The sequence below is a fragment of the Natrix helvetica genome (assembly GCF_964273705.1).
Source record: "Natrix helvetica genome assembly, chromosome: 1".
NCBI classification, from domain to species: Eukaryota; Metazoa; Chordata; class Lepidosauria; order Squamata; family Natricidae; genus Natrix; species Natrix helvetica.
The window spans coordinates 170,089,356-170,104,386 of NC_138548.1; the positions used below are offsets into that span (position 1 = coordinate 170,089,356).

The 15,031-nt window shown below is 39.1% G+C and overlaps 1 protein-coding gene across 2 annotated transcripts in view; it reads left to right on the forward strand.

Moving 5' to 3' along the window:
* The first annotated feature begins 285 nt into the window (after positions 1-285).
* Positions 286-15,031, forward strand: part of PPP1R1C (protein phosphatase 1 regulatory inhibitor subunit 1C) — a 63,779-nt gene continuing 49,033 nt past the window's right edge. The window contains exons 1-2 of one of the 2 annotated variants that reach the window (XM_081940962.1): positions 286-675; positions 3,013-3,070. In XM_081940962.1, coding sequence (XP_081797088.1) covers positions 595-675; positions 3,013-3,070 — 139 coding nt within the window. In that variant the 5' untranslated portion in view covers positions 286-594. The remainder of the gene's footprint in view (positions 676-3,012; positions 3,071-15,031) is intronic. The other variant, XM_081940961.1, reaches the window with a different exon arrangement.

The following is a 15,031-nucleotide window of genomic DNA, read 5'->3' on the forward strand; positions in this document are numbered from 1 at the left end:
CTTCTCAGTCAATTAGAAAGACCGCGTCAGTAGAGAAGTTTCTGATGTTGTCCTCACCTGCTTCAAATGCCATCTCCACATATCAGCTTTGCAAGCTTCCTAATCACGGGTCTATCAATAATTCAGGGCAATACTCCGAAGGGCGGGCTCTTACCCTGCACTTTGGTGCTGTCAGCAAATAATGTGCCGTATAGAGATTCTCCATTTCAAATCCCAGGGCAGCAGGCCAAGACTAGGCTAGTATTGTATTTTCAATTAGCTTCTGAGTGAATGCTTGGCATCTGCAGAAGGGAATCTGCACACAATTAGCTTCTTGTTCCTTTCGGTTTGGTGCTGAGTGGATCATCTGGAGAAGTGGAGGAGGAAGAGCAGCATCTCTGAGTAGGGACGTTGCTGTGGATGTAGAAGGAAGAAGGGGATTTCACAGCTCAAGCAGTTTCTGTTCTCTCTACCGCAGAAATTGTTGCGATTGTTAGGGGAGCGCTGGGCTTCAAGGAGTTTGCCAGGAGATAAGAAGGGAAGGAACTTTCCTGTCTCTCCTTTCAGCAGGCCACATCTTCCCCTCCCCCTACTTCTGCTGTTCCTAATACTGCCATGGAACCAAACAGTCCTAAAAAGATACAATTCGCCGTGCCATTATTTCAAAGTCAAATTGATTCTGAAGCAGCTGAACAGGTAAGCTGGGTTTATCTTCACTGCCTATGATAAAGTTTGTTAAGGGGACCCTGTTTCCAAATCTGGAAACTGGAGTGCAACGTTGGAGAAATTCTGGGATTCCGTAAGAAGTCTCTTGTCTTTGAAAGCGAGAAGGAAAGAAAGAGAGAAAGAAGAGAAGGGAGGAGGTTTGTCTTTAGGATAGCCTAGGTGAGTGTGTTTTTTCTCAGCAAACTCTTTCTCTCTAAAAAGAGAAGCATTCCAATAGTGAGTTTGGGACTTTTGTATATAAAAATTGTTGACGGTATTTAATGCTAGCAGATTGATTGATAGGTAAGAAGATAGTTCAGTTAAAAGGCTATAAATGACAGGTGGATGAAAGGATCTCCTGCATCTTCAAATGGAGAAAGCACGTCAAGAAAAGGGTATTATTTCTAGATATTCAATATTTCCAAGGTGATTTCTGAGCAGTCACATTAGTTGCCTAAATTTATATTATTGCATTTTCAAAAACAATGCAATACTATCCGCATCACACAACAAACATTGATACAGGTTGAAAGCATCTTCTCTTTGGCTGTTTGAAATGGTATGTTCCCCTCACTGACGGTGCACGGTCATACCTGCAAATCAGGATCTTTCTCAGAATTGCTTCTCAGACTTACCGTTCAGCTTTTGATACACAGAATGGACAAACTTATGGTAATTGCAGTTATGCACCTTTGAGTCTGCTGAGTCCCATTGAGCTGAATTAAATTTATATCTGAGAAGGTACATGTTAATGTTCTGGCTGAGATGACAACTATGAAAAGAACCATCACTAGAAGGAAGGGTCATAGATAACAGCTGTAGAAAACAGACAAAGCCTGAACAGAACGAGATATTCTTATGCAGAAAACATTTTGGATGCTATTCTCCTACTCAAGAAAAACTTCACATCTCACCCCTCTCCTATAAATAAATATACTTTCTGAGTAAAAAATGCATGGCTTTCAAGAGACCAATATCTTTAGTCATCTTTCTGTATGTAGGAATAGAAATTCTTAGAATTACGCTCATATTCTATTTCTTCGACTTAGTACACTGTAGAGCTCCTAGGGATTATAACTCTCCAAATAATCAGTCAGTGAGAGGAGTTTTTTTTAGGAATGTTGGAGCTGAAGTTATGTTAAACTTGGGGGTACTAACTTGAGAAAGGCTGTATTTTCTCCCATTTAACGTTGTGTGGTATAAGACATCCATATCATTATATGGTTCCCATATAATGGATGATTCTTAGCCAACAGCATAGATGCTAAAGATCAAAGTACTGGATTTTGTGCAAATATACTGTAACATTATGCTTCTTGGCTATTAAGAGAACATGAGGATGACTTTCAAAGCAGCCAGTGATTTACAATAGATTAAGGCAACTGTGATTTCTTTTTCCTGCTTTCAACCGTTGATGTCTGTAGTCTAAACCAAATGGTTTTTGAATTGATTTTCCATTACTAAAAGCAATTTGTGGTATGCTGTAAGGAGCAAATGCATATTCCGACATTGTCTCCTGATATCAGGAAAATGATTCGGGCCCACAGGTGACTGATCACAGAAGAACTAGGAAGCCAATCAGTATGACACAATGAAATTCAGCTTTTGGGAAATCCAGCTGTCCAGTATTTTCAGCCAGGGTTGGCCTTAGTGGAGTGGATAGTATCACAGTGAGAATAAGTAAAGGTTGCATAGCTGTGAGACAGACCATGGGGTCATTTTAGACAAGAGAGTCTAACTGGAATTTAAAAGCTCATTGCACAATTGGGATGGGAAAGCTCTGGAATATAGCTAACGTGCCATTTGGGATGGAAACCGCACAAAGATCCAGGATTTCACACTCCTTCCACAACACTTGATCAGCAGACTTGATTATTCATGGCCTTTGGGGTCTTACTGAATTTGAAATCCAGTACAATACGGACCCCCCCCAAAAAAAAAACCCAGTAAAGAAGTGATATACTAGTAATACTGATGATAATATCCTTTCAGCTGTGTCTGATTCTTGGCAATTCTATGTGCCACATCTCTGCGCATCTTCCGATCTTGCACTACTTCCTTGAGTTTTTCTATGCTCTGGCTGGGGTCAGCTTTGATGGTGTTAGTAATACTAACAGTACAAATTCATGGTAACCTGCTGTGTTTTGTTCCTGAACTAGAAAGTGGAATCAGCCTTTTCTGATTTTGATGGTAATTAAAAGAAGTCAATGATTTGAATACTTAGCTCTATTTGTCTTAGCTTAGTAACTTCTCATGAACTGTGAATTTAGAGACATAGCTGCTTGCATTTATGTTTGATCCATCTGCCTGTACCCATGATTTCTGCAGATCAGGAAAAGAAGGCCCACCCCAGCATCCTTAGTAATTATGAATGATTCATCTCCTGGTAAGTCCACTCTACATCTTTCTACAATTTTTGCACATGACGCTGATGCACAGAAATAAATGAATAAGACATTTTAAAAAATGCATTTGACATCCCTTGAGACTGCCAATTGGCACATGCCTATATGACAGTTGAAATCTTTAAGGGTTAGAAGGTTTTACTTTTCATTATTTTGTTTAAATCACGAATCCATTTCATTCTCTAAGAATGTTATAAAAATTCTATTACAACCTTCATAATGTTTACATACATACACATACACACACAAACATACACACACGCACCAATAAGTAAGAAAGGAGGAAAGGAAAGTGAGACCAACTAAGTGTGTGTGTGTATGTTTGTATTTGTGTGTGTGTGTATAATAACAGAGTATAAAAAGATGCAACAAAAGTCAGGCTCCATAGGCCTAGCACAATATATTTTTTCAGAGAAAATGTTACTAAGGAAGATTCAAAGACCATGTGCCAAACAAGCACATGTGGGATCTGACTTTTGGTATACCTTGTGTATAAAAGACCTGATAGCATAATCACCAATACTGAAAAACCTATGAAAGATCATGATGCTTCCTGGAGACATCTTTTCATAAACTACAGGGTAGCCACCTTGGAAAACAAGAAATTACAAAGAGCAAAACAATTGAACGAGAATTCATTGGAGGAGTTAAGATTTTCTTTTTACATTCCAGTCAGACTACATGTGTTAACTAATTTATCACAATACATAGTCACAATCTAGAGATAATTTTGCTTCTCACCTTTCCTTTTACTACTCAACCGTTCTCCATTTCTAATTTTCCACTCTCACTCTTATCCCAACCTACTTTCTCTAAAAACCCTAACCTTTTCTCAGCACTGTACCAACTATCTCTAATGAAATGGACTGGGATTCACAAAAACCTATGTCAGAAATTAGCAAACTTTTCAGACTTCAGACACTATCCTACAATTTTTGCACATGACGCTGATGCACAGAAATAAATGAAAATAAGACATTTTTAAAAATGCATTTGACATCCCTTGAGACTGCAAATTGGCACATGCCTATATGACAGTTGAAATCTTGCAAATGGAGCACTGAACTCTCACGAGACCTAATAATCTTCCTTGACTGGATGTTAAGCAAGCAATGTAGTCATTTACTCCATGCTTTCAGGACATGAAGTAAAGCTTAATGCTGCGTCTTCTCAATTGGTGTTCTAAATCTTCCCTTTGATGAAGATGGCAGGGTTTCTTCCCCACGCTTTCAGAGCAAGTCTACTCCTTGAATCAAATATTTGACTAAGCTATGTTTTTCTGAATTTATTAACGTCCTAATGTCTGCATCAGTGGCTCAGTGCCTAAGATGTTGAGCTTGTCGATCAGAATGGTCAGCAGTTCGAATCCCTAGAGCTGCGTAATGGGATGAGCTCCCGTTACTTGTCCCAGCTTCTGCCAACCTAGCATTTTGAAAGCATGTAAGAATGCAAGTAGAAAAATAGAACCACCTTTGGTGGGAAGGTAACCACATCCCGTGCGCCTTCGGCATCTAGCCATGCTGGCCACATGGCCACAAAGATGTCTTCGGAAAGCGCTGGCTCTTCGGCTTTGAAACGGAGATGAGCACTGCCCCCTAGAGTCGGGAATGACTAGCACATATGTGCGAGGGGGAACCTTTACCTTTACTTAATGTCTGCGTCATTGTTCCTTTCTCTGTACCAGGATAGTGCCCTCATGTGGTCTGTTATAATCCAAAAATCCATATGTGGGTTCCCTGGCACTCTTCTTGATCATACTTGCCAAAACTCAGCAATAAAATGCCAAGGACAAAAATACAGCTTTCCTTGGGCATCTGTGCGGGCTGAGAATGATGTAACATGGTGCAATATAATCTTTTCCACTTTCACACTGGCATTGTGATATCAAGATGCATGTTCCATCCTTTTCACAAACATTCAGTTTCAGTGGTGGGATTCAAATAATTTAACAACCGGTTCTCTGCCCTAATGATTTCTTCCTACAACCAGTTTACCAAACTGCTCAGAAAGTTAACAACCGGGTCTCCTGAAGTGGTGCGAACTGGCTGAATCCCATCACAGTTTGCTATTGTTGTTCCTGCAGTATTCCACTGTAAGAAGATTGTTATATTCCCAGTCTTTAAAAGATTTAAATTATTAACATTTTGTTTAATTAATAATTATTATGCCTTCAACTCTGTCCTGACTCCTGGTAATTGGCTGGATAAACCGCTACAGTTTTCTTGACAAGATTTCCCAAACTGAGTTGTCCTGGCCTTCTTATGGCTGAGGGGAGGGGAGAAGGACTGGCTGAAGGATATCCACTTGGCCTCATTCCTAAGGCAGGACTAGAACTCACAATGGGACATTAAAATGGTTCTCAGTGTTTCCTTCAATCACCCCAAAATATCTAGGAAAGCTGGAAAAATAAATAGCAGTTTCTCTCTACTAATCTACGAAAGGCAAAGCTGTGTAAACAAGCTGCACAATTGCTCTAGCAAGACGTTTATGGAAAAATGTGTGCAACTACACGTACAACCCACAGATATCTTAAGAAGGATGCTGTACACAACAATTTTCCAAAACTGGCATGTACAGTGTTTCCCTCAATTTCAGACAACCTTGAATCAAATAATGGTTAATATTTGCATTGATGGTTGGTGTTGGCTTCAAGATGACACGTTGTCCAAAAATACAGTTAGAACATATGTATTAAATCAAAGTATTATATATCTACCAATACATTATATAGCCCAAAGCAACATTTGCCTTTGAGATTTCTGGCATTTCTATGTAAGTGTTTGATGTCTGTAATTGCTGACAGCTCTGCCTGGAACTGTGATACAAAAGAGCTTTCAGTATGTTAATGTCTATGCAATAAATATGTTTTTTTCCCATCTGAGATGTACAGCAGTTCAGGAGCCAGCCCAAATCTACTCCGTATACCATGCCCTCAAAGTCATGTTACTGACAGATTTCCTAATCAATTTTTACCACTGTCCATTTAAAAACTATTTGCGAAGCAACCTCATTTCTCTCTTACATTTATTCCACATTTTCTATAAAAGCTTTACGGCATTTCATGCCCATTAAGCATTGCTAGACTACTTGGTTCCAGCTCTGGCAAATTGACCCTGCTCGGACTCTAGATGGAGGTTGGGTAACAATAGGCCACTTTTTCCTCTCAAACAAAATCTACTTTCAAGGGGGGGGGAGGCAGTATTAGCAAATGACCATGAACGTTTTTAAAACTATAATAGAGCATTACACCAGAATGCAACGATTTTTTTTTTCAGATTTTTATTTTATTTTTTGTTCTCTTACATACCATTTTAAGTATTCATTTTAAGAATGCAACAAGATTTTTGTTGCTGCTATTTTCTGCTCCTACATCTACTGAATGAATGTATAATTTAAAATTAACCAAAACTTTATGGAAGCTATTTAGGAAAACATTATGAATGAGTGTGAATCAGGGATGGCAATCAGTAACTTTTAGTTGTTAGTATACAACTCCAATAATTTCTAATGGAGGTGAGGCTGATATTTAGAAGAATTCCCAGTCCTGAAGCAGACCATAAAGAACGGATTGATTTTTAATCTAAGTGAGAAGACACTTTGGGGTCCAGAAAAGGTACAAGCCAATTTTTTGCCCAGCAAAAATTCCTGATATGCTAGCAGAAACAACGTACATAACAGGAGATTGGGAGAAATTGGACTTTAAGCCCAATCTGGCAGGCTCTTCCAATATACATATTGGCTGGTGAGCCTGAAACATGACGTAATTGAGCAAGTTGTGGTAAGCCCAACTTCAGAATGTCTTTAGGCAGTCAAGGGGAAGGGAAGAAGATATATCTTCTAGGCATGTGCTTAGAGATGGAGATGGAAATCTCTTGGCCATCTCAAAGTCTTCTGGAAAGCCACATAACCTCATGGCTAACTCAATGGAAACATTCTACTGGGAGAAAGTGTTTGAGCCTTCATCCCAAGAAAAATGAAACACTTGTGAAAGCCAAGCATTGGATTACCTGGACCAAGAGCCTTTGTCCACAGCAGAAGCGTCAAACCCCCAAAACAGGCGCTAAATATTCTTCTGCTTGAGACACAGCAACAGAGTTACTAACCAGGGCACTCAGAGATGGTCGTGTTATTTCCACTCCCATGGAGGCAAATAATTAAAAACCACATTAAGTTGTTTAAAGCCTGGCAATACATTTGGCTTCAAGGAATGGGCTCATGGAACATGAAGAAAATTGACTGGAAATTATTCCTTTGCACACTTTAACTTGTTGAATGATAGTTATAAGAAGCCCACTTATTTTCCCAGGGAACGTATGTCTTGTGCTCAGAAATAGTGGGACTTTCTAAGGAGTCGACTTCATGCCTGCCTAACCGATAGCACAAAGATGCCATTTTTCTTAGTCGGCTGCTTGTGACATTGGCTTCGTCTCCTCTTCAGCCTATAGTGGAAACATCTCAAAATAATCTCTTTTATTTTTAAGGTTACTTTGCCATGGATCTGAGCCATTATAATTGATTGGTGCGATGGCTGATAATATGGTCAGGGACTGGGATATGTCAGATTCAGATTACTGAGATACACTCCAGCTACCATCCTAGGTCACTTTGAATTTGACTATTGGAGAGATCTGGCTTCTGCAGAGACACCTGACTCTGAAAACCCTGACTCACATTTTCCAAGGTACTTCTCAGGTCTTACACTTCATAGCTCATGCATACAGCAGTAGCAATAGCACTGAGTCTTATATTCTGCTCATAGTGCTTACTGAACTCTCTAAGAGGTTTGCAGAGTGAGCATATCGCCCCCCAACAATCTGGGTCCTGACCTTGGAGGAATGGAAGATTGAGTCAACCTTGAGCAGGTGAGGATCAAACTCCCGGCAGTGGGCAGAATAAGCCTGCAATACTGCATCCTAACCACCGAACCAGTGGTGGGTTCCTACCAGTTCAGACCAGTTTGGCTGAACTGGTAGTGGTTTGGTGGCCTGGGTCGCTGGAACAGGCAATGACTCAGGCCTGCCACGCCCCTGAACTGGTTCCCTGGGTGGCGCCATAGGCAGCACCATTTGGTTTTTCAGTTCTACGCATGCGCAGAACAATTTTAATTGCACTGTGCATGCATGCGTAGCACACACACGCGAAGCGCACACGAGCGAACCGGCAATTGTGCCTGCTGGAACCCGCTCCTGCACTGCACCAATATGTCCCTCTTGCTCTCTGTTGGTGAGTCTGTTAGCAAAAATTATAATATAGGTTATGTGTTGCTCTACCATTTACACCATTTTTATTATTTCTGGGGAATAACTCATGATTACTACAACTGAGTGGTCTACATTATTGGTGTATCATGAAGCTGCTGTGTTTGTGGCATTGTGCTGCTACCTACGCTGCCCTCAACACTGTTGGTGTTGGGAGTGGGTGGAGGGAAAGGGATAAACAATTTTCCTACTCTACTCTAGCTTTGATGGCACCAGTGTCAAGGTGTCAGTTATTGTTCTTACATATGGAACCATCCCAATTGCATTCATGGGATACTTCCAAGTACTTCTGACCCCAAGTTCACAGCTGGATTTCTTGGTGGCTACTATTTCTATACAACATGAATACAAGGATGCATTTAACTTGCTTCCTCTTGCTTAGATCTTCAATATTGACAACTTTTTCATACCTAGGCTAATTCTGCCCCCCATAATTTTGCCAGGAACTCATCTCACCAAAACGCCAAAAGGGGATATCTACTGTGTGGGATAGAGAAAAAAAAATTGAGACAGTTGTGTTGCAGGAAATTTTGCAGATCAAAGCGCTTGTGAAGCTTCAGACAGTCAACTTCGATCTCTGAGAGAATTGCAGAGGAATTACATAGCCATGGATATTATTGCTCAATAACAAAATGTCAGATGAAAGTGGAGAAAGAAAGGTCATATTGCAAAACCCGGAAATATCCTTGCAAAAAATGTTTTTCCAATGTTCTTGCTCCGTAAAGTCCCTCCTCTGCATTTCTACCTTGGAAGTGCTCTACCTGGGCTACATTCCAAAGAATGCTAGACCCATGATCATAAACATTCTAAATGACAGGTGCACAGAGTGAAGTGTTTCTGCCACACCCATTAAATAGGCTATTTTTGAACACTTTTTAAAAAGTGTTCTACTATTCAGAAATAGCCTGAATGATCAAAGGCTAATCTGCATATGTGATTCATCACCCAGGCAACATGCCTAATCTTATTCTACTATATGTTAAGGAGAACAATTAATTGGCAGGTTTTTTCCTGCTAGCTGGAAGGGAAATGAAAACATGAGACACCACCAATTATTTTCTTTAACTGAAGGTAAAGGTTTCCCTCGCACATATGTGCTAGTTGCTCCCAACTCTAGGGAGTGGTGCTCATCTCCGTTTCAAAGCCGAAGAGCCTGTGCTGTCCGAAGATGTCTCCGTGGTAATGTGGCCAGCATGACTAAACACTGAAGGCACACGGAACGCTGTTACCTTTCCACCAAAGGTGGTTCCTATTTTTCTACTTGCATTTTTACATGCTTTTGAACTGCTAGGTTGGCAGAAGCTGGGACAAGTAACGGGAGTTCACTCCATTACGTGGTGCTAGAGATTCGAACTGCCGAACTACCGACCTTTCTGATGGACAAGCTCAGCGTCTTAGCCACTGAGCCACCATGTCCTTGTATTTCTGTATTTCTTTAACTAGTCCTGCATTAACTCTCTACAAACCCATCACTAGATCTTTGTGTTCCAGTAGCAGGTTGGGGTTCAGCTGGTATGACAGCAGAATATATACTGACACAAACATCCCTGATTCGATGACTGGAGAATGCCATGGTAATGAGGCCTTGAGGAACACCCTGGGAAGGAATATATTGTAGACATAAAGAAAATAGCAAGAAAAATACTACCATCTGCTATAAAACCACCCTCCATAGAATTTTATGTGGGAGATTTTACTACTGCAATAAAAGTCCTTACTAAGGCTGATGGGAGGATACTATTAGCTATTTTATTGTGATCTGTTGAAATTCTGACTGTAAAAGTTTATTTACTGAATAAAATCACAGTTGGTTTACACAAGTTGCACAACGTTTTAGTCCATAAGTCATGGTTTACAACCATTGTGACTGAGTTTACCCATATTGCTAAAACCAAATCAAACAATCTGCAATGCAATGTGTGAGCCTATCTACTGAGTCCATAAGCTCCAAGCTAGCTAAAAATGTGTGAGGATTTCATTTGTCTAAAGAAATCAGCCTGATCATATTTCCTAGATGAATAAATTTTGTGAGGTGAGCAACCTTGCCTCTTATAGAGATTTTGGATCACAATTCTCATAATCTCTGAGCAATGAGGCTATGAGTGTAAGCATCTAATTACCCCATGACTACTGGAGACTCAAATATGAGAACAAGGAAGTTATTTAATTAAAGTGACCCCTGAATGTTACGTTAGAAGATTGAATCTGCAAAGGGGACGTAAAGAGGCTTTTGATAACTCCTGAGAATATTTAAATGGAATTGATTGATTACCTATGGGATACAAAGAGCTGTGATTAATGTACTTCTTGAAGGGCAACTCTAGGGCTGAATAAATGGTTCTTGGATTACTGGACAAAAGTTGGATTTTTAAAAACAAAATAAGATGCTTTACAAGGAAGAAATGAGTAGAACTTTAGCATTGATTTTCCAAAGCACAAAGGACATCATGGAGAAAGGATTTAAGGAGATTATGAAAAAAATGGAAAATACAATACGATGATGAGTAAAGATCAGGATGCTCAGAAAAAGGAGGAGCTAATAGAAGGAATGGAGGAAAAGATTGAACTGAAGAACCAGCGAATAAAATAAGAATATAAGGAGGAGTTAATAATAAAAACAACTGTGACTGATGAATTAAACCAGGGGGGAAATATTTTAAGAGAGTTGAAAAGAGAACTGAAGACACAGGAAGATACTTTTGAAAGGGAGATAGGAGTTTGGGCTGATATTTTGGAAGCTAGGCAGTGGAAGAGGGTAGAGATGGGAGAAATACTTAGATTGACTAGCCCAGAAGTAGATGCAGACAGAGATAAAGATCCAAGAGAGGAATATGGGAGGCAAGTCAAAAAAAGCATAGCAACTAAAGTACTGAAGCGGGCAAGAGACAATGGATAGAAAGGAAAGAATTTCTCTTTTTTGTTGTTCTGGTTTGCTTCCCCCCCCCCCCTTTCTTTCTCTTCTTTTTTAGAATGGTGGCATGATTAGAAGCTAGGTAGGATAGAAAGAAAACATCTTTTAATAAAAGAGTGACATGATTAAAAGTTGGAATAGAGATAGAAATAAGAGAAAGGGGGAATATTAGTGTATGCATTTTTACATAACAAAATAAAAGCAATAACAAGAGGGAAGCTTAGACATTGAATGGCGGTATTATTATGTATGAATAAATAATGTGTGTGGCATTAGAGCAATATATTAAAACATGGAATAATTAAATAATGATAGACTGTAACTCAATATAAATGTGTATTATTATTAGAAATATATAAGTTGGTTGAATGTAATAACTATGATTCATTTCACTAGTTCTATTTGTATTAGGATGTATGACACCCAGGTGCCACACTGTTCACACATTGATATGTATCTGTAAAACAAAATAAAAAACTTGAAACAAAAAAAGAGTCAGCATCTGGAAAGTAGTGTCTGCAAGGGAGGCAGAAGGAAGGAGCAGTGTGATACAAGCTCTGTTTTACAATTGTGACTCTTTTCTATGAGCTTTGAAACATCACTGTTTCCCCACACCTCACACACAAAGAATTAGAGCTTACAGTGTGATGTTGCTTTTGTCATTCTGAAGCCTTTGGACACCACTGTAATTAGAAAACATAGATATTTATATTTCCCAATGAAAGAAAATGTCACATACTTCTCTGAAATTTGCAATTCAGTTCTCAAGTAAAACAACTTCCTGAACATGAAGGATTGTGGGGCTGGGGACAAGGAATGTTCGAGAAGACTGGACCGACCAGCATGTCTCTGCTCCCCGCCAGACTCTAATCATACATAGAGGAAATTTTAATCACATGGGAACAGTTTGAATCACATGGAGAAAGTTAAATTACATACAGGAAATAATCCTGAATCCAGGAAGTAATCCTGTATATGAAATTTGTTTTTCTTTTGACAACCCTGTCATCCCTTGCGTCAGGGTGGAGTTGGGACCACTTAATGGAGCTGAGCGTTTACTGGCAGGATACCCTTCCTGATGCCTAAGTGGAGTTCACAGCAGATATTTTCTCTTTATGCCCAGAGAGAGAGAGAAATATCTGCCACTTCCTCATAGCCTTCTGATTGTGAGATGAGAGCTCCACCTCTAGGCCACCCTGCTGCTCAATCCTGTATATGACAAACATGTGGGGTTCTCTTTTTTCCCATAGTAATTGGTGGTGAAATATTATTTCTAATGATTTTCAATTCCAGCAGAGAATTTTGTTGAATGAAAAATGTCATAATTTGCCACAAATTTTGTTTTCATGAGACAAAGCTTAATAAATTCAGCAGTTGCCTCAAATGTTAAGAGTGAAGCAGCAGAATGTAGTCAGGGATTATATGGCTTTTGCTGAACCCCAAAAGAAATTGGAGAAACGAAATAATTTTTCCTCCAAACATCCCCTGAGAAGGGATCAAAATAGAATTTTCCTAATATTTCAGGCCATTCCGAGAAACCACAAAATTAAACTTGTAGAATGGCAGCAGGTGATTTTCCTTGTTTTTCCCTGAAATATTTTTTCCGTTGTCCAGAAGGCTTTCTCTGCTGCACCAAAGTAGATGAAGAACAGATGTCAAAGAATCATTGCAACACTCTGTGCAGAAGATGGATGACTAAGTGTTGTTACTTTTGAACAACTTGGCTTTCAATAGGAAAATCTTTAAAAAATGAATCGAGACAAAATGCCAGCAACAAGACCGCAATATTTTTTCCCAAAAATGTTCAAGGCAAATTAATGAGTTGTGGTGCATCATACAATCTGCAGATGGGAAGATTCAGATCACTGGAGCTGCTTGTAGGAAACAGCGGGAACTCAAAGTCCAACCAAGGCAGAAAACAGCAGGAAGCTCTGGCTACAGAGATGCTCATCTGGGAAGTAAACTCTTTTCTGGGATGGATGCAGGTCAGCCACAACGATGGAGAATATTTCTGGGTTGTGCTATGAAGTTGGATGATAACTTGTGTCCTAAAAATCATGGCCCCCCACTGATTTAAAGTGTAATTTAGCTTTGTTGGTAATAACTTCCCTAACCAGGTGTTCTCCAGATGTGTGGGTCTACCACTGTTGTGAGTCTCAATGCTAGCAGTTCAATATCTCCAGAGGGTCAGGCTCTGGGCCAATTAAGAATTGGGTCAAAGCTTTCCCCAAACTCCACATAGCAGGATTAGGAAACAATCTTGCTGGAAACCAAAGATAGTTCTACTAGGTTTAACCTCAACAAAGTACAATAAAGAAATATTATACCTAATTTTATATATTATTACAGTGGCCAGAATATCATACGCACAAAAATGGAAAAATAACACAGTATCTTAACGAAGACAAGGTAATAAGGAAAATTGTAGAATGCATGGAGATGGATAAATTGACAAAGGAAATTCAAGGAAAGGAGGAATCAGAATACTATTTAGTTTGGGAAAAATGGTACAAATGGTTAGATGATAGAAATAAGAAATCAGGAAATGTAAAATGTATAGTAGGAGAATTAGGATACAGCGATAAGATTGGGGATAGGAAAATAATTAAGACACACAAACGTAAGAAAAATATACACAATATAATAAAGGTAATATTATAGTCTGATACAAATGGCTAAAGGAGTAAGAAACAAGATGACCACAAATGCAAAATTAAAATGTATAGGAGGGGAAATAATAACTGTAAAGATGCACTGATAGATATCTGCTGTGAGAAGGAACGCTCAGTTCCGGTGTTGTTTGTAAGTTACGTGTTTGTTTTTGTTGATGTGTTTAAGTGTTTAAAATAAAATTTTAAAAAATTAAAAAAGGAAACAATCTTGATTGCAGCTGAGAATGAAGTTGCCTAAATCAGTTTAATGCCTTCTTATAGTTAAGGCTGCGACCCATATTTTATGCTCCTCAGCTGAAAATAAGTGGCTTTTCTCCTTCACTTTCAGGGGAGATCCCGGTCTGAAACACTTAATGGAAACCCTGTTTTATGTTGGGGTCATGTGGCTCTTGGCAATTGGCATTTGTGTCTAGAAAACTCTAGCTCTCAAAAGAGAATAAAAATGCCACTAGATCAGGCGGCTCCAACTTTGGCAACTTAAAGACTTGTGGACTTCAACTCCTAGAATTCCCCAGCAAATCCATACATCTTGAAGCTGCTGAGATTGAGAAACACTGCTTTCTTTGAGTGCATTACAGGCTGCTCAATTTTCAGTGAAGATTTAGGGAGGGGAAGATGTCTCCTGTAACAACATTATTTTCAACCACACAAACTTCCTTTGGCACAGGAATCTGGAACCTAGCAGAACTAACACCAGCTGCTTTCAATATTGTACATAATTGTTAATCATAAACTCTTCTGACAAAGCCATATATCAGCAAAAACAGTCTTCACGGACTACTGATTTTACAAGTTCTTTTGTTTTTCTCTCTCCGTGATAGCAATACAATGGAGCAAAATGCTCTTTATATTAATTTAATTAGAAAATTGGTGTCTGGAGATTTTAGCAGCTACTAAGAGCAAAAACAGAGAGCTGAGAGAGACCAATCATTTTTTAAAGGAGGAAAAAATAAGTCACACTCTGAAATTAATTTGAACTTTATAAAATTTCTTCACCAGTCTAATTTGTTAAAGAAAACAATCAATGAAGAAAACACAGTAACAATTGTGACTCAGCTTTAGACAGTAAAGGGCACAGAAATATGCAAATAAAAATTATAT